The 21,161-nt window shown below is 41.0% G+C and overlaps 1 protein-coding gene across 1 annotated transcript in view; it reads left to right on the top strand.

Moving 5' to 3' along the window:
- Nucleotides 1-7,005: 7,005 nt before the first annotated feature.
- LOC135555652 (BAI1-associated protein 3-like) overlaps nucleotides 7,006-21,161 on the top strand; it is a 32,732-nt gene continuing 18,576 nt past the window's right edge. Inside the window, exons 1-2 of the mRNA XM_064988276.1 lie at nucleotides 7,006-7,355; nucleotides 13,427-13,579. Of these exons, the coding sequence (XP_064844348.1) occupies nucleotides 13,434-13,579 (146 nt within the window). The 5' untranslated portion in view covers nucleotides 7,006-7,355; nucleotides 13,427-13,433. The remainder of the gene's footprint in view (nucleotides 7,356-13,426; nucleotides 13,580-21,161) is intronic.

Below are 21,161 nucleotides of genomic sequence, written 5' to 3'. Positions count from 1 at the left end.
TTTTTTGCCCAAAGTTATTTTCCCCTCCTTACTCCCTAAACTAGGGGGCTTGTTATTTAAAGATACTGTGCCACTGCCACTTCAAACTGTTCCATCCAGCTGGGGCGGTGCACTAATGATGTGGCCATGGAAACGGAGCTGCCAGAGGGTCACCCTGTGTCTTATCACTAAGCACAAAACATGGACAATCCTTTATTCCCTTCTGCAGATTTAGAGTTAGGATAGCTGACATGATGGAAGATAAACCATGGAATAAATGATTTGCATATTCATTCAGACATGCTTATTCACTGTGGAGGAATCTTACTTTTTAAAACCTTTTAACTGGGATGTGGGACACGCAGGAGAGGGAATCCTATACTAGGTTCATCAGCAAATGGAAGAGAGTCGCAACCTGTCCTTGACGAGTAGGTGGAGGAGGGAGTACAGGTGCTCCATCTAGCTGCAACTTCAAATGCCTAAGAGGACCCGTTGACTGGACTGTTGCATCCTCTTTCAATGCTGTACTTTCATTTCTAATTTCTGACTCTGAAACCCTGGAGGCCAAGTGCTGTGACAAGCCATTAAAATGTATTCCGATATAGTCACACTCCTAGAAAAAAACTTCCAAAAGGGTTATTTGGCTGTTCCCATAGGAGAAGCCTTTTTGGGTTCCATGTGAATCCTCTGTGGAAAGGGTTTTATATGGAACCCAGAAGGGTTCTTCAAAGAGTTATCCTATGGGGACAGCTGAAGAACCCCTTTGGGTTTTACATAGTACACTCTTTAGAAAAAAGGGTGCTATTGAGAGGTCCTTAGGAAGAAAGGCACCTAGCAGCAGACAAAAAAAATACGTTTAGAGTGGCTCTTTACATGGGAAACAGTCCAATCACAGTCTAACCCTTGCTCAACCCCGAGTCTCTAATTGTCAGTGACTGGGGCAAGTCATTCATTTTCATTATTAAAGGGGAAATATTAAAATAACCAACTCATCTGTTAATGCCATTGTCTGCCCACAGTCTTCCTCACTGTTTTTTCTCTCTCCTTTCGCTATAGGCATGACAAACTCTTTACATGACTCCTGAGTGACAACAACTATACCGAGCCAAATATAATTGCAACATGCTACATTTTCAAAGATTTTACTGAGTTACAGTTCATATAACGAAATCAGTCAATTGAAATAAATTCATTAGGCCCTAATCTATAGATTTCACATGACTGGGCAGGGGTGCAGCCATGGGTGGGCCTGGGAGGGCATAGGCCCACCCACTGGGGAGCCAGGCCCAGCCAATCAGAATGCATTTTTCACCACGAAACGTCTTTATTACAGACAGAAATATTCCTCAGTTTCTTCAGCTGTCTGAGTGGCTGGTCTCAGACAATCGCACAGGTGAAGAAGCCAGATGTGGATGTCCTGGGCTAGCGTGGTTACACGTGGTCTGTGGTTGTGAGGCCGGGTTGGATGCACTGCCAAATTCTCTAAAGCGATGTTGGAGCCGGCTTATGGTAGATAAATTAAGATTTAATTATCTGCCGACAGCTCTGGTGGACATTCCTACAGTTAGCATGACAGTTGCACTCTCCCACAAAATTGGAGTTATCTGTGGCATTGTGTTGTGTTTCAAAACTGCACATTTTAGAGTGGCCTTTTATTGTACCCAGCACAAGCTGCACCTGTGTAATGATCATGCTGTTTAATCAGCTTCTTGAAATGCCAGACCTGTCAGGTGGATGGATTATTTTGGCAAAGGAGAAATGCTCACTAACAGGGATGTAAACAAATTTGTGAAAAAGATTTGAGAGAATTAAGCTTTTTGTGGGTATGGAACATTTCTGGAATGTTTTATTTCAGCTCATGAAACATGGGACCAACACTTTACATGCTGCGTTTTATATTGTTGTTCAGTATAATTCTATCCACATAACTGCTGCGTTTATATTGTTGTTCAGTATAATTCCTTCCACATAACATAAATGTCAATTAAAACTCAAAAGAGCATGACAAGTGCCCTTGAATTGCCTTTCCTTCAGCAGATCAATGGATGTGAACAGCCAAATCACAAGATTCTGTTGCGCCTTGGCTTTTCCGCTGGCGCAAAGTGGTTCTATTTGGGAAGTGTCCTTCCCTGTGCCATGAAATGGTGCCTGACTGGAGCTTTTTCTTCACTGTGTGTGGAATAATTGCTGCACGTGGAGAGGCAACCTACCCCAGCAGCCGGGTAATTAATATGTGTGTGCAAAAGAGAATGAGAGAGAGGAAGAGTGCGATGTGTAGTATCTGACAGGGAAGCTAAGGGTTGTTGGTGATGGTGCCTTTCACTTGCTCCATGCTGGTTCATGGAAACTAGGAAGGAGATCCTCTGAAGTTGCCATCGTGTTGTTGTGTGTGAAAGAAAAACACATTTTCCTTGCTGACAATATTCTCATGTAGCTTATCACTTCTCTAAAAGACTAATTGTTGGCCTATTGCAAAAAGTCTGATTACAATTTGAAATCTTGGTTTCCTGGCTGAGGGGAATAACATGTAACTCAGGCTGAAGATGATCTACAATCACACTGAATAATGTGGCATACTCACTCTCAAGGCACAGGAGAGACCTTACAGATGTTTGGGGCCCCGTACACTAGTTAAAAGTCTGTAATAATCCAATTACAAAATCCCACAATGTGTGCATGGATGCCCAGATGGTTGCAGCACAGATATTCTCAACAGATCACCTCTGAGCAGTGCCCAGGAGGTGGTAACACCCATGCTGTGACTCAGAACCCCTGCGGGGACTCTTGGACAGCATTTGAATAAGCAGGCAAAATAGCCTCCACAATCCAGAGGGAAAAAGCTTCTGATCTGAAAACCTGTCAAAAGCTAGGAAAGAGAGAGCCTGTTCTTAGATGGGTATAGCATGTATCAACCTGTTATGGGATTTGATATCCTGCAGCCTATTCACAACAGTACACCATATGGCCCACCATCAAATAACATGGAACCTTAAAAGTCATGCTGGCAGTATTGGTGGCCATCCTTCAAGTGCATAATAGGTTCACAAGGAGGAAGCCAGCTATGGTCTTTTCTGAGCCAATGTCTGGTTTAGTAGCAGCCCTTTCCATATTAGACTAGAGCCAAAATACCACTCAAAAACTATCTTTTGGTATTTGTTTCATTTATTGTAAGTTTTCTTCCATATTAAGAGATAAAATATAAATATAAAATAAGAATAAAAAAACTAACAAACAGATGGAAATTGAACACTAAAGCTCGGTTTAATAAAGGAATTAGCCCCAATAGATGGAATGTACAGTATAATCAAGAGACAAGTAAACAACCATTCTAAGAGAATCCTTGCAGCATGATAGCTGATAAATCAGGTTATTGGTAATTCAGGTAAGGTTCCCACGCTTTGTACAACTGATCTGTTTTAGAATGTGATGTACATGTCAAATATTCCAACGGAACCCATTGAAAAAGCATCTTATGCCAACCTTTAAAAGATGGGACCTTGTCAATAACTGTAAGAGGATGTTTTTCCTCTCTGCGAAGGTAAGGATGTTTTACAACCTCCTTTTACCCATAGAGGTATCATGCCTACTAGGGAGACCTAATAGCAAAGAAACCAAGTCCAAATCTAGGTCAACCCCTAGAATTTGTTCAATTTCTTGAAGGACATTAGAACAGTACCTTTGTAATTTGGAAAATGACCGTGCATATCTCCAAATGTCCTCCCACATCTTCTCGTCGAATAGTAACAGACAGTTCATTCTCCCACACTGGCTTGACCCCTTGTGTGTCTACAGTAGAAAAGGGCCTTAAAGCATCCTAAAATGAACTTACAGACATTTCCTTTGTGAGGAAAAAATGCATTCTTTCAAAGACAGACATATCAGGGTTGCCAACTAAGATGGTGCTCTTCAAAATATGTCTGATTTGTATAAAGCGGAAATAGTCCTGCTTTGGGAGCTGATATTTCTCAACCATCTGCTCCAATGACATTAGAATCCTGTCAGCTAATACATAATTTAGTCTGCCTATGCCCTTATTAAGCCAAAGGTTAAAACCAACATCCAGCAATCCTGTTACAAAATCGTGGTTGTTAAGAATCGGGGTAAGAGCAGAGGTTAGTTTGGACCTTCCCTCAAAACGTTGAACTGATCTCCATGCTTTGAGTGTATTAAGTGTAATGGGATTATTGCAGCTATAGATTTGAAGCTTCTGAAAATAAAAGATCCTGCAAGGGGTATTTTGAAAAATAAGTCACAATATCTAACCAAATAGAGGAGTCATCATTTGTTATCCAACCAGTAATATGCCTTAAGTGGGCACACCACTTATAAAAACTCATATTGGGCAGATTTAAGACCCCTATAGAACTTGGCAGCTGTCTAGACTTGCGTTTATTCCATATAAAGGAATTTAACCAGCCATTTTAACATTGTATTACTTTATTGGAAAATAAGACAGGGATCATTTGGATTGGGTTAAGTAGTCTAGGTAAAACATTCATTTTCAGAAGGGATATTCTACCTAACCAAGAAATCGGAAGATAATTCCAGCGCTCCAGGTTAGTCCATTGTTGATACAGTCCCAAAATGTTTTGCTTTACAGCAATTGAGTGTTTAAGATATAGAACTTTGATCAGTGGTGTAAAGTACTGAAGTAAAAATACTTTAATGTACTACTTAAGTAGTTTTTTGAGGTATCTGTACTTTACTATTTATATTCTTGACAACATTCCTAAAGAAAATATTTACTTACTCCCATACATTGTCCCTGACACCCAGAAGTTACATTTCAAATGCTCAGGCAGGACAGCATTATGGTCCAATTCATGCACCTATCAATATAACACGTTGTCATCCGTACTGCCTCTGATCTGGCAGACTCACTAAACACAAATACTGTGTTTGTAAATTATGTATGAGTGTTGGAGTGTGCCCATGTCTGTCTGTAAATGAAAATAAAAAATATGTGCGGTCTGGTTTGCTTAAAATAAGGAATTTGATGTATAGCATTTACTTTTACTCAAGTATGACAATTGTGTACTTTCCCCATCACTGTACTTAAGTACATTTAAAACCAGATACTTATAGACTTTTACTCAAGTACTATTTTACTTGGTGACTTTCACTTTTATGTGAGTCTAACCCTAACCCACTTTCTATTAAGGTATCTTTACTTTTACTCAAGTATGACAATTGAGTACTTCTTCCACCACTGACTTTCAAAATACAGAAAGTGTCACAGTATGATGCGCTTTACATGGTATTTTCCTTTTATTAATTAGCCAAGTAGCTAACAGCTTGTGGCTATTGGCTATGCTAAACTGAGTTGGGGTGGAAAAACATCCCCCAAGCAGGAAGCCTTTTCTGCTGTGCAGGCCAATTAAGCATTGGGTATAGGAGATTCAGAGTTCACACAAATTCGAAGTTCACACGCATTCTGATTTAACAGCTCATACAGATCAATGCCTGGCATTGGGTCCAGTGTGGCTCAGTTGTCTTCCTGCAGCGATGGTTGTGGGTTCGATTCCCACAGGGACCAGTATGGAGAAAAAAATGAAAATGTATGCTCTGGATAAATGTCAAATGTAATGGAGTGAGGAAAGATTGAATTGAGTACATTTCCATGTCACTCAAAATTACATCCCATTGGGTGGTGGAACCTCCCCTGAGTGACAGCCATTCAAAGTTATTCTAGATTGTCTTCAGCTTGACCCTCATGACCGGGTTCATTCCCAAGGGTGTATGCTAGGATGTGTAAATTGAACTATTGAACCAATCGATAGACAATTTGAAACATGCTTTTGAGAGACCTAGGAGTTGTTTCGAACCTGCGTCTGATTCTTGGCTCTCCTTTCACACCACACAATTGTTGTCAATCAATCAATCACATTTATTTACAAAGCCCTTTTTACATCAGCAGATATCACAAAGTGCTTATACAGAAACCCAGCCTAAAACCCCAAACAGCAAGTGGCTAGGAAAAACTCCCTAGAAAGGCAGGATCCTAAGAAGGAAACCTAGAGAGGAACCAGGCTCTGAGGGGTGGCCAGTCCTCTTTTGGCTGTGCCGGGTGGAGATTATTGCCATTAAGGTCAGATTGTCTGGTCTACCTGAAAGATATATTTTTGTTCCATAGATAGTGTGCACATCGCTGAGCCTACCTTGTGTCATGCTATTTGTGTGATACATTTCGCAACACTTTTCCCCCAGTTTTTTTCTGTTTGGTTATGAGGGAACAAACTCACAGTCAATTTTATATCTCCCAATGTTTTTAATTAATGTCTTCAGTATAACTCTGTAGGATCTCACCTCTTCTCAGTAGCCCCAGTACAAGGAGTGACCTTGAGAAATGTCAAGCCTGTAAGTTAATCACCATGTTGGACCTTTAATACAAATACCATAAATGTCTATTTGGCATCTTCACTCAGTTGAGGGACACATTTATTTCAATATCATGAGTTTTGTAAGCTTTTACCAGAATTTGTATATTTTGGATCTGATTGGGAGGCAGACAGTTCCACCTCATTACCTGTTATCATGTTATAGCCTATTATTTAGAATTCCCATCATTCACAGAAGGGATCATCAACTATATTCAGTCGGGGGTCAGTTTTTTTTCTTGAGCTGATGGTCGGGGGGAAGGAACATAATTATAAATCATTTGTAGACTGCAATTTGACCCCAAGTAGCCCAAACAAATACAATATTTGACTAAAACAATAATTTCAAACCGTGCTTACATTTGTGGGCAGTTACATGTGTCTCTCAGATTTCCAAAATTTAAATCACTTGGAGTGATTTCATGATGTTTTACAGTCTTTTATGTCTAATAATAAAACCACTTGCAGGCCAAATTTGGCCCGTTTACAGGTTGACTTGATAATATTTGACTTCAGGTACATCGACTGTTCCCTGTACCAAATAAACAATAACCTGTTATGTTCATGTTGGTGTAGTTGGCTGAACACAAATATCCTTTGTTATTGTATAATTTTGAAGCTATAGCAAATGATTATGACAGAAGACACAGGTAGAGCTAGCTAAATGTGACAGGTGGATCTACCCTCTTCTTCACAGAGCATATTTCTTTCATCCCTCCGCAACAGCCCGAGGCGGGGAAAGTGTGCCTTGACTTCCTGTGACTATATATGGAGACCACCGGTATAGCATGAGTGAAGAAGAAAACATCTCCGGGAAAAATGAGAGCGTTTGTCTGTGATCAAATAAAATTAATTAACGTTTATTGCGGCCGATGACTATCTCCTGTCTTAAAGAGACAAACACGTATTTACCGTCGATTTTGTTGTGCTATAAAACAGAAACTCAGAGACGCAAGCAAAAACATACGCACATCGCAACTGTGAATGAGAAAGCTACAGGTGAGCAATATTTTTCTTTATCTACAGCATTTCAACTTTATTTAGTTGCACGTATACCATCTCTATTCCATGTCTGTTTTAAAGATGAAAAGAGCACTTTGCATTATTGATTGTGTGCTGTTTCAAGATGTGAACATTTTGGAGGGGGCATTTCATTTTTTTCATACCTGTTGATTTGAATTGTAACCAACTTGCGTGCATAATCAACGAATATTTGAATAAGTTGACAGATAAATATTTTATGCCATGGTAAAGCGTATGTGTATGAATGTCGTTTTGTTGACACTTATGTGATAGTCCCCCTTTAAGTTTATTATTCCAAGAAAAAGTTGTTTATCCATCACCTCAGAATCCCATAATATTAATTTCGGTTTTAAAATGAAATCCTAGTTAATCATGATGCTTTTGGTTGATCTGTTGTTTGATTATTGACCAGAAAAAAAGTACGAACGGGTGATTTCATTTCCTCAACAAGGTGTTGTCTAAATGGTACGCACAAATATATTATTCAGTAATTTAGTTGTAGGCCATAATTAGCCGACTATCTTTCAGAGGATCTTGTGTTCTCTAACATGCACTCTGCATGTGATCTTTTAAGGGATTTCATCCTGTTGTTCCATTTTAGTTGTTCATGTCAATAATACGTTTTGAAAAGCTACTACAACCTGTTCCCTGCATGGGTCAAGGCAACCCAACCTTGCTGAACTGAAACTCTTATTTGGTATGTAGAAATCATTTTAAGAAACAGACAGGCAGAGATTCACACACCTTTTTTTAAATACTCAAATATGTTTATCAATTATTATTTTCATTTAAAGGCTAGATGTGTGAATGAATAATAACTGCATAGTTACACAGATCCTTTGTAGAGCATACTTTTCCCCAATCATCCAGTCCTGCAAAATTGTCATGAAGCATAGTTTTCTGCATGAGGGATGTATTTGCCAAGGGAACCTTTATTGTGTATATATCATGCAGTTGTCTTGGAAACTGACTAACCTGATGTAGGGATGGTTGGTGTGTTCATTATAGCAATCACTCCTGGTAACCTCCCTTTTAACTTTTCTGAAAGTACCGACGCTCTCGCTTCAATAATTGTGCGATATTGGCCCTCATTTGTGAATTTCAATGAAGAGGGTTGATGCATAATCAGCCTGGTCTTTGTGGCAATACGCTCTGCACTCAGACGATTTGCATGTCCTGGAGAGGTGAATGACTGTTATGCAGATTGCAGGACTATGCTTTCCTATTTTAACAAAGCTCTTTAGAGGTAAACAAAAACAAGTGGGGTCCTAAGTGTTCACTTAGAAGGAGCTCGTTAAGTATCTTAAGGAGACAAATAACTCAAGCAGGTGTTATATTTCCACTGCACCTAGAAAGTAATCACTTTTAACAATGACTTGCATTTCATCATCATGTACCCAGTGGATGCATTCAGTGAAGAAAATATTGTTTCCTCCACTGAATTTTGCCTCTCCTACATGAGTAGTCTCATAGCCTGTAATTAATCCTGCATCATATTACACTAATCAAAATAATTTAACAAAATGTGCCTCTGGACACGTATCGTAAAGTCCCAAAAGACAGAAAATGCTGAATCTGATTTTCTTTTACCATTTTGTTTCACATAATTCTTAGATGTCCCCCTTGAGTTCTCTTGCGAAAATAGGTCTCTCAATCTTATACAAAGAGAACAATTACAGAATAGTCATGTTATGTCTGCACACTGCATCTACAGTGCTGTATTGAGAGTAACATTAGCACACAGTTTGATAGTGCTGTTATTTTTGGGTTATGCCTAATGTATTGTGACATGTGATTGTTTGATTGCTTGGTTCTGTAACGGTCACTTCAGTTTGTGATATGAAAAACACGGTTAATTAGAAATCACTGTCGCGGAGACATCATTCTAAACACAACAGTCACTTGAATAGTTGTTCCCACATCTATGGTTACATCTATGGCCATAAAAAAATCCATTCTCTTATTGATTGACAGTTTAAATCTGTCTGTGTGGTACAGTTTCTTCCCTCCGAGCTTTGAGAAAGCCTTCTGTTGCAGGTTAGAGACTACTTGATTCTAGAGCCTAGCCCTATGAGTCACACTCTCAGCACTACTGGTGCTATAAAAAACACTGGCTAACCCTGTCTATTCCCCGCACCCCTCTCTCTCTCTCTCTCTCTCTCTCTCTCTCTCTCTTAAACATCCAAAGAGCAACTTGTGGAAAGGTTGAGTGAGAGGGTAACATCATTTCGATGTGTCCGTATGTCAGTTTGGCCCTTATAGTAGGCCTACGTATGACTATGAGTCTAAGGATCCAGGCCGTATTATGTTGGTTGAAGGGTTCCCCCAGTCCTTTTTTCTAAAGAGAGACGAACACGCTGTGAATCATTCATTTGTCACGTCACTCAGGATCATGGTTTATGTAAAGGATCGAGCTCATAAGCATTTACCTTCACCATCATGCAACCTTTCATATAATAATGAATATCCTGTCCTGTGAGTTGAGTAGCATAAAGAGGAGACCTTCATTATCTACATAACATAACCAGTCTGAATTGTTTTGCATATCATGTAATGCATTGCATGTACCCAGTGTATTCAGAGAATAGTCCTAAAAGTACATTCTCATTGAATAGAGAATTGTGGCTCTCTAAGTAGTTTCTGCTCTATTGTCAGGTAGTAGCTTTGTATAGCCTAACTAGCACAGAAAGACTTTACCCATGCTGTAAAACAGCTCCCAGACTCTTTCCCACCAACACTGACGAATATTCACTGCCTATCGATCTCAGATGCAAAGTGTCAGTCTTATGTCAATTCTGAATTGAGCGCCCGCTGATCACCCTAACAGATTGGCTCATTGGCTGTGCAGGGGCTGCTGAGAATAAGCTGCTACCGTGGAACCTTTGATTGTCATCCGGTGGTTCTGCCAAAGCCTGGAGGGGATCAGAGCCCTTATCTATCGAGACATGCACACAGATCCCAATGATACTGTAGCTATGTCTCCCCATTCCATGTGAGGAATTTTCTCTCCATGTTCAACAAGATGTGGAGCTCCCAGCCCAACACCTTCTGTCTGTCATGTCGTAATGCCCAGGACTCTAGTATGGCTGTTATGTTTGTGTTGGACATAAGTGAGCTCTTGTTAAATCAATAAGGTCCCCCCCCCCCTGATTATCTGTGATGAGCCATTCACACAGGTTTCAGTCTGGGGGCCTGAGTGACCACTTGTTTGGTCCATGCACAAAGGATTCATCAATCAAATAGATAGTTGTTAATTGGGTTTGTTCCACAATTATGCTGTTTTTTGTGTGTCTTTTAATGTAATTACATTATGACAAAGCTGAAGGTCAACATGTGGATATCTTTATTATGTAATTACCACTTTCAGTCTATGTACCAAAACCACAATAATATTGAGCAGTTACAACTGTGGAAAATACAATTGGATTAGAGAAGAAACACACACACACACACACACACACACACACACACACACACACACACACACACACACACACACACACACACACACACACACACACACACACACACACACACACACACACACACACACACACACACAGTAGGCCATATACAGTACAGTCCATGCACATAATCAAGTAGATCTCCCATAGGACCAAAGAAGATCATTTAAATAATCTATATTCTGAGGGACTGGCAGGACCGCCACCAAACATGGCTAAATAGATGACACTTGTGGACTAATTGATAACAACGGCATTCAAATGACATTTTCTAAAAATTCCTGCCCTCTATTTTGAATATGATATCATGGCAGAATCTGTTCACTCAATCCTGAAGAAATGAGACAAAGAAAGCTTGCTGTGAGACTCCAGGGTCCCACTGGTGGATACTCTTTACAGCAGCAGTCTAGGCTGGCTGATGTCATTTAACCAGTAGGTTAACCAATCTATAAGGATGATAATGACATCAGCGGCAGGATGAGTCCCCAGCGACGGAGTGGGAGATTTGTTTTTATAGATATGAGTCATAAATCCATTTTTATCTTCATCACAATTGGCATTGGAAATAACTGTGTCATACTGGCTCCCTGGGAGTCTGATGATGGGGTATTTGCAGTCCTTTAGCCTCCTTGAATACGGAGCTGAGGAGATGAGAATCCAGGTGTGATCAGGACCAACTTTTGCCTCATTGGTGCTATGGTGTGATAAGTTAGCCTGGCCAGGGGAAGACTGATATAATAACATCAAGTGATTATTAATGCAGCCTGCCTCGGTAGAATTCTGTCTACCTGGATTTACCAGCCCTTTTCTCTCCCTCCACCGTTACCATAGAGACCCCTCCATCCCCTAACAGCAAGGAGCCTTTCGCTGCCGGGGCTCGCTGGCTTCTCACAGGAGAAACACAGTGTTGAGCATCGCCGTCAGTCTCTGTTAAGGTTCGGGCACCTGTGATGTGTGAGAGTGAGAGTGTGAGTGTGAGAGTGAGAGTGAGTGACATTCACTTGGCTGTGAGTGTTTCCTTGGCACGTTGACTCGTTTTTGTCACTGGGACTTGATGACTGAGACAGAGTGACATCCAGTTGGGAGGCCAGCCACGTCTAATTGAAATGAGCTGCTCACCTGGGAGAAGGCTTCTCCCTGACTGTGATGCTTTGCTAACTGTCACTAGTCAGAGCTGCAAGTGTATACCTAACATGTAAGTCGCTCTGGATAAGAGCGTCTGCTAAATGACTTAAATGTAATGTAATGTAACAGACAGGTATTGGATCTGAGACACAAGCAGGTATCTGGTGTTTGTAGTTTGCTCTGTTAAAACAGCATCAGGTGTCTAATGACCTTGGGGAAACATGAAACGGTGCACACAGATGACCAATATATGAACAAATCTCTCTCACAAAAGCCTCTCCTGAGAAATGAAAGTGTGACATGAAAATAGTACTTCTTATCATGTGGGTTTAACTATGGTGTCACTGCATAGGAAATAGTGGCATGAGATTCAAACCCACTTCATTCATAGGCAGTAACTCTTTTGACCCATATCCAAGTGGCACTGCACTGCATTCCAGAACCTTCCTCAATGGAGGCGTTATAGACATATGAATACCTACATCTATGATATTGTTCACATTCTAACTAAAAGTGCGAGGCAAGCGCACTATCTGTCTCGACCAGTTACATTGAATTATTCCTTATTACAAATATATTGTCTAGCTAGATGTGTTATTTAATGCGTCACTTTCACTGTTTGAGAGAAAGCAGAACACAGAGCTGCCAGTCTGTCTCTCTTCCTCTTCCCTCAGAGATGTGACAAAAGAAAAACATTTGCTGTCAGCTGATGAAAAGAATGTATGTCTGTCCCCTGAAAAAACGTTGCCATCAATCAAACCCTCTCTCTTGTATACATGTAAGTTCTTGTCTTTTAGTGGCTTTTAGTTTTTTTCTCTACCTCTGCATTGTACTGTTGCTGCGTCTACTGGTGTCAGCCACCATACAAGCTGGTCGGAGGCTGGAGAGTGACTCATACTCACTGAGGTGGAACCTGACATTGGACTTGTTCTTTAGAAGTCTCACATCGTATCACAGTTTAACTAGGACCCTTAAGAACAAAGTCAGGGATGAATTAGGCGTCTGTGATGATGATACTTCTATCTTAGCAGCACTTCTCTCTGCTATAGTAGATGGGGGTCGGTGGAGGAGGATTTGAGAGAGCATTGCTTTAATGAGAGTTATTGCAGGTAGGTTTGCCACAACAGTGGCCAACCAGCAAGTCTATGATGAAATCAACCAGCATACGATATCAGTCAGCTTTGGACAGAAATAGCACGTACCTTCTGCCATGGGTTGAGTATAATTGAGTTAAGAGGGTGTGATTACTGTGATTAACCCTGTGTTTATGTAGCCAAAGGGAAGCTCCTCATTTGGATATATCACATCTGTGTTAGATACTGTATATCCAACTATAGTTCAAATAAACACTGGGATAAACAATTACAAGGATTTTCAGACATTTACTGAACATTGATGTACAACCTAACACTTGTTTTAGGCTCATGTTCATGGGAATTATTCTCCTTGTGACCCCAGGTAGTGAATGAGCATGACGACGTTGCTGGACCTGAAGAGCAGTGTTCTGAGGCAGGTTCAGAGGAGCCAGTCTCTGAGGGGGAGGAGGGAGCCAGCAACCTCAGCAGCCAGCAGCATCCCTGTCACACACTTCCCTGACCAGTTACCTCACGGGTGAGTCTCACACACTGCCCTGACCAACTACCTCATGGTTGAGTCTCACACACTACCCTGACCAGCTACCTCACGGGTGAGTCTCACACACTACCCTGACCAGCTACCTCATGGGTGAGGCTCAGTGGCACACAGAAGTAACAGCAGTTATAATCACACACATGCATGTAAACATGGATATTCACTCACTCACTCACTCACTTACTCACTCACTCACTCACTCACTCACTCACTCACTCACTCACTCACTCACTCACTCACTCACTCACTCACTCACTCACTCACTCACTCACTCACTCACTCACTCACTCACTCACTCACTCACTCACTCACTCACTCACAATAATAATATAGCACTTTTTATTACAAAATGGAATCTCAAAGAGCTTCCAAAGAAACTAATTATAAAAAATGGAAAGCGAAAGCTGTCTCCAGTCAGCCTTATAGGCAGTTTGAAAAGGCAGTCAGTCTCTGGTATGGCTTGAGTGGAGAGAGTGGCATTGATGTTAGCCAGGGAGAAAGCCAGTCTGACAGATACAGCTACAAACACAGGAACATTCAGACTAGATGAAGGAAAGGTTCCCCTGTCTCTGAGAAGAAGGCCTAGTCTGGTGCTGGGGACTATAAATATTCTGGACAAACCCAATATGTTTAATGTGTCCCTCTCCTCTACTCCAGAGATGGGACCTGTTTCTAAAATGCCTCGATCATTCTGGTCTTCTCCAAGGAGACATCAAACATCCCAAAATACCAAACAGCTACATGCACAGTCAGACACTCAGTGAACGGGGAACATTGCTTTTGGGGGGAACAACACTTAGAAATACTTCAATGGTCTATCATTTATCTTTAATATGTAACTCTAGAACTTTTCATAACTTGTATCGAAAAAGAACGACCCAAATTAATCCAATACGTGTCAACATAATTTTCTTATGTTATTTATTAACACATTTATTTGATTGATTAACCCCAAACTGGGATGGTTGTGATGAGCTGTCATCCTAAGGATATTGGCAGATGAATAGGCCACAGCAGAATTGACAGGGGCAGGTGAATAAATCAATTGTTTTTCCAGTCATCCTTTGGAGCGAGGCTTCTGTTTTGATTCCTCTTCAGCTGAATGTCAAAGTCAAAAGTAATGGGCATATGAACCTTGAGGTTTCTATAGCAACCCAACAACGTCTGTTTGTTACAGCCTGCTCCTAAAATATGAACAGCTAGATGGTTAATGATGGCGCCTATTTTATTTGTGAGGGAGAAAAACACCTGTGATGCTCTTCGCAGAATTTTTTGTCATTATTACTTTGATCTGTTGAATTATCAAACACTGGCCCTTTAAAAGACTTGAGGAGCTACAGCGACACAACACTATTGATACACAAGGGAGATTGGGGTTGGTTGTCTCAGGAGTGGGTTGTCTCAGGAGTGGGTTGTCTCTCACTTGTTTGAACTTGTTATCAGTATAAAAGACACCTGTCCACAACCTCAAACAGTCACACTCCAAACTCCACTATGGGACCACGCAGCCGTCATACCGCTCAGGAAGGAGACACGTTCTGTATCCTAGAGATGAACGTACTTTGGTGTGAAAAGCGCAAATCAATCCCAGAACAACAGCAAAGGACCTTGTGAAGATGCTGGAGGAAACAGGTACAAAAGTATCTATATCCACAGTAAAACGAGTCCTATATCGACATAACCTAAAAGGCCACTCAGCAATGAAGAAGCCACTGCTCCAAAACCACCATAAAAAAGCCAGACTAAGGTTTGCAACTGCACATGGGGACAAAGATCTTACTTTTTGGAGAAAAGATCTGATGAAACAAAAATAGGACTGTTTGGCTATAATGACCGTCGTTATGTTTGGAGGGAAAAGGGGCGATGCTTGCAAGCCGAAGAACACCATCCCAACCGTGAATCACTGGGGTGGCAGCATCATGTTGTTGGGGTTCTTTGCTGCATGAGGTTCTGGTGTACTTCACAAAATAGATGGCATTATGAGGATGGAAAATTATGTGGATATATTGAAGCAGCATCTCCAGACATTAGTCAGGAAGTTAAAGCTTGGTCGCAAATGGGACTTCCAAATGGACAATGACCCCACGCATACTTCCAAAGTTGTGGCAAAATGGCTTAAGGACAACAAGGTCAAAGTATTGGAGTGGCCATCACAAAGCCCTGACCTCAATCCTATAGAAAATATGTGGGCAGAAGGAATGGGCCAAAATTCACCCCATTTATTGTGGGAAGCTTGTGGAACGCTACCCGAAACGTTTGACCCAAGTTAAACAATTTAAAGGCAATGCTAACAAATACTAATTGAGTGTATGTAAACTTTGGACCCACTGGGGATGTGATGAAAGAAATAAAAGCTGAAATAAATCATTCTCTCTACTATTATTCTGACATTTCACATTCTTAAAATAAAGTGGTGATCCTAACTGACCTAAGACAGGGAATCTTTACTAGGATTAAATGTCAGGAATTGTGAAAAACTGAGTTTAAATGTATTTGGTTAAGGTGTATGTAAACTTCCGACTTCAACTGTATCTACCTACAGTGCATTCGTAAAGTATTCAGACCCATTGACTTTTTTCACATTTTGTTACGTTACAGCCTTATTCTAAAATTTATCAAATTCAATGTGTTCCTCATCAATACCCCATAATGACAAAGCTAAACCGCTTTTTAGACATTTTTACTAATTTATGACATTTTTTAAACTGAACTTATTTACATAAATATTCAGACCCTTTGCTATGAGACTTGAAATTGAGCTTAGGTGAGTCCTGTTTCCATTGATCATCCTTAAGATGTTTCTGCAACTTGATTGGAGTCCCCCTGTGTTTGGACGTGATTTGGAAAGGCCCACACCTGTCTATATAAGGTCCCACAGTTGACAGTGCATGTCAGAGCAAAAAACAAGTGATGAGGTCGAAGGAATTGTCTGTAGAAGTCCGAGACAGGATTGTGTTGAGGCACAGATCTGGAGAAAGGTACCAAAAAATTGTTGCAGAATTGAAGGTCTTCCATCATTCTTAAATGGAAGAAGTTTGGAACCATCAAGACTCTTCCTAGAGCTGGCCGCCCGGCCACACTGAGCAATCGGGGGAGAAAGGCCTTGATCAGGGAGATGACCAAGAGCCTGATGGTCACACTGACCGAGCTCTAGATTTCCTCTGTGGTGATGGGGGAACCTTCCAGAAGGACAACTACCTCTGCAGCACTCCACCAATCAAGCCTTTATGGTAGATTGGTCAAACTGAAGCCACTCCTCAGTTAAAGGCACATAACAGCTCGCTTGGAATTTGCCAAAAGGCACCTAAAGGACTTTCAGACCATGAGAAACAAGATTCTCCAGTCTGATGAAACAAAATTGAACGCTTTGGCCTGAATGCCAACCATCATCTCTGGAAGAAACCTGGCACAATCCCTACAGTGAAGCATGGTGGTGGCAGCATCATGCTGTGGGGATGTTTTTCAGAGGCAGGGTCTGGGCTGCTAGTCAGGATCGAAGGAAAGATGAACGGAGCAAAGTACAGAGAGATCCTTGATTAAAACCTGCTCCAGAGTGCTCAGGACCTCAGACTTGGGAGAAGGTTCACCTTCCAACAGGACAACAACCCTAAGCACACAGCCAAGACAACACAGGAGTGGCTTCGGGACAAATCTGTGAATGTCCTTGAGTGGCCCAGCCAGAGCCCAGAATGGACCTGATCGAAAAGAGACCTGAAAACAGCTGTGCAGCAACGTTCCCCATCCAAACTGACAGAGCTTGAAAGGATCTGCAGAGAAGAATGGGAGAAACTCCCCAAATACAGGTGTGCCAAGCATGTAGCGTCATACCCAAGAAGACTCGAGGCTGTAATTGCTGCCAAAGTTGCTTGAACAAAGTACTGAGTAAAGGGTCTGAATACTTATGTAAATATGATTTATTATTATTTATTTTTTTATATATTAGCAACAATTTCTAAAAACCTGTTTTGCTTTGTCATTGTGGGATATTATGTATAGATTGATGCAGGGAAAAAAAACAATGTAATCAATTTTAGAATCAAGCTGCTACGTCTGATTCACATTGGAGGGTTAGGGGGTTGGTTGTCATTATCAACTCCTTTATAATACATCCCAAGCTCTTTTGTGCTTTTTTGGTTGTTGTGCTTTTAGCTTCCTTCATTGCCTCTCTTTCACAAATATAATTTCTGTCACACACCCAGACACGCACACATGCATGTGCAAACACACGCATACACACACACACATTTACTTAAAATGTCATATGGTATTCTCATGGTATAAAAAGCTTTATTTCGTTAGGAATATTGTTTATTCAAAGAAAGGCTTTGTTATTTCTAATACGCTGTATCCTATATAGCTTAATTTCCTGTTACAAAAGGAATGAGCTAGTAGCGAACAACCAACCTCATACTGTGACATCCAACCCCATGATGGGGCTGAGTGTGTTTGATGGCTTATAACTCCATGCTGGAATAAGATCAAACAGTACTATTGCCGCTTTTTTCAAGTTTTTCAAGCAAATGTCTTTTAAGGGAGTATGCGAGCACACTCGTTCGGTTTGACCGAGGCATGCTGACACCTTAAAACTTCACTAGGCTAGGGGACGGTATTTTCACATCCGGATGAAAAGTGTGCCCAAAGTAAACTGCTTGCTACTCAGGCCCAGAAGCTAGGATATGCATATTATTAGTAGATTTGGATAGAAAATACTCTGATGTTTCTAAAACTGTTTGAATTATGTCTGTGAGTATAACATTACTTATTTGGCAGGCGAAATCCAGAGGACAAACTATTCAGGAAAAAACAAACATTTGAGGTCACTCTCTTTTCAATGGAGTTTCTATGTGGATCTAAATTTCTAAGGCACTTGCTTGCAGTTCCTATCGCTTCCACTGGATGTCAACAGTCTTTAGAAATTGGTTGATGTTTTTCCTTTGAGAAATGAAGAAGTAGGGCTGTTCAGAACGAGGATTGAGTCTAGTGTACTGTTGTGGTTGGGGCACACATCCTGAAAGCTCACTCCACTCTGTTTTTATCCGCTATTGAACGCAGTTTAACCCATCTCAAATTTGATTGATTATTTACGTTTTGAAAATACCTATAGTTGCATTAGGAATGTTGTTTGAAATGTTTGGACAAAGATTACAGGAAACCTATTAGATATTTTGTAGTCATGTTGCGCGAGTTGGAACCGGTGTTTTTCTGGATCAAACGGGCCACATAAATGGACATTTTGGAGATATGATGATGGAATTAATCGAACAAAAGGACCATCTGTGATGTTTGTGGGGCATTTTGGTGTGCGAACAGAAGAAGCTCTTCAAAGGTACGGAATTAATTTTATCGTTATTTCTGAGTTTTGTGTCACGCCTGGCGGGATGAAATATGATTATCTGTGTTCGTTTGATGGGGTGCTGTCTCAGATAATCGCATGGTTTGCTTTCGCCATAAAGCCTTTTAGAAATCTGACACCGTGGCTGGATTAACAAGACGTTAAGCTTTATTTTTACATATTGCATGTGTATTTTCAAGAATGTTAAATATTTACAATTCTGTAGTTTGAATTTGTCGCCCTGCACGTTCACTGGATGTTGGTCAGGTGGGACGGTAGCGTCCCATCTAGCCCAGAGAGGTACTGGTGTTGAGAAATCACACAAGTAAAAAATAAGTGTGACAATCAACCCCGTTGCACGGTGTTTCCTCTGACAAATTGGTACGGCTGGCTTCCGGGTTGGATGCGCGCTGTGTTAAGAAGCAGTGCGGCTTGGTTGGGTTGTGTATCGGAGGACGCATGACTTTCAACCTTCGTCTCTCCCAAGCCCGTACGTAGCGATGAGACAAGATAGTAGCTAGCTTGGATATCATGAAATTGGGGGGGGGGGGGAAGAAGAAAAAAAGAATTAAAGAAGAAAAAAAGAAAATGTGACATTCTCCATCCCGCCATCATTTTGTACCTACCTGGATTGCAACGAGAGAGATTATAATTAGAACTGGCCCCTGTGTCCCCATGATGGCTCTAAATGATCACTCACTCTATCACCACTTGGAGAGAAGATGGTGGAAGGAGTGGTAGAGGGAGATGGAGGAAGGAGATAGAGAGAGACTTGTCTTCCTCTGCCAGGCAGGCAGCAACCATGGTCATCGTCTCCCACTGAAGACTGCTAGAGAGAAGTGAAGTCTGACTGAGCCGCTGAACGCTCATCATTAGGTTGTATGAAAGCCTGTTTGTGTCCTTCATTAGCCATAGAGAGGGATAGAGAGAGAGCCGACACCTATGATCCACACTGGCGCTCATTAATACCAAAGATGCAAATGAGGCATGGCTAAAGCACCAGTGTCCGACCCAGTATAGACGACCCAGGGTGTAAATTACCCAGATGGGCGTCTGACATAACGTCAGTTCCAGGTCAGAGACAAACACACATGGGGGAAAAGATTATAAGCAGTTGTTTCTTCAGTCAGAACTAAATAATCACAATGTAGCTTCTCATCCATGGATGGAAGGAAGTCATTATATGTTAGTCGTGCATAAAGAGACATCACATGTAGGAAGTAGTGTAGATCCCCAGTGAAGAAAGGTACCCTGAAGAGGAGATTATTAACCAATAGACAGACATTTCCTGAGGGTGATCCATCCTCATAACCCTCAGGATGTCTATTCATATGGGGACACAGGCTATGGAAGATACATGTAAGAGAAAACGTTTATTTTGTAAAAAAAAAATGTCATGTTTCAGCATATACTCAAACACATGAAGTATTCCTCTGTATTCATCTGTTCGTCTGAGTCTGCATGTCTAGTTGCCTCTTTCAGCTCATAATTCACCTTTTAGACAGCAAAACATGAGCAAAGATTTTGAATAAATATTCAAAATAAAATGGAATATTAATAATAAACTGTATTGGAAGAAGCTGTTTCCTAGCAACATAAAATTGTGTGTGTGCGTGTGTGCGTGTGTGTGAGAGAGAGATAGAGAAAGGGAGGAGGTAGACCGAGAGGGAGAGAGAAAGAGTGACTGACTCACACAGACCCCTATAATTTGTGATTGTGGGTTTTTCTTAATCATACAAATCTTCAAAGAGAATCCAGACATCAGAAAATGCACTTACAAAGGTTAAAAGCGAAAGGTGCCGCTGGTACACTGAACACTGAGCCAAAGTCTTGTTTTGGATACATAGTGTTAAATGTTGATAGACTCAAGTAACCTATTTAATCACCATATGACTCATGATGTAACCAACCTGTTAACAAAGCAGACAAGCTTGGCATGCCTTCATGCTGCTTCACAAAAATATCAGGCTAGCTGTCAGATATGAAAGTACCTGTTTAATGGGGCTGACACATTACAAGACTACCATTTTCCAACGTAAATAAAATATCTGTACCTTGAATTCTGTCACTGTATTGAAGTAATGTTTTTCATGCTCATTAATTAGATTTCTACAGAAATGAGCTATTTTAGCTCTTTGGGGATCCTGTCAAGCTTCCATTGTAAAGACAGACAGACATCCTCATTCCTCTGTCATCCTCGTCCCGCACTAAACGTACCCTGGCCACAAA

The sequence above is a fragment of the Oncorhynchus masou genome, chromosome 15 (genome assembly GCF_036934945.1).
Source record: "Oncorhynchus masou masou isolate Uvic2021 chromosome 15, UVic_Omas_1.1, whole genome shotgun sequence".
Lineage (NCBI taxonomy): Eukaryota > Metazoa > Chordata > Actinopteri > Salmoniformes > Salmonidae > Oncorhynchus > Oncorhynchus masou.
Note: the sequence above shows the minus strand (reverse complement) of the source record. Positions and strands in the feature narration are given on the sequence as shown.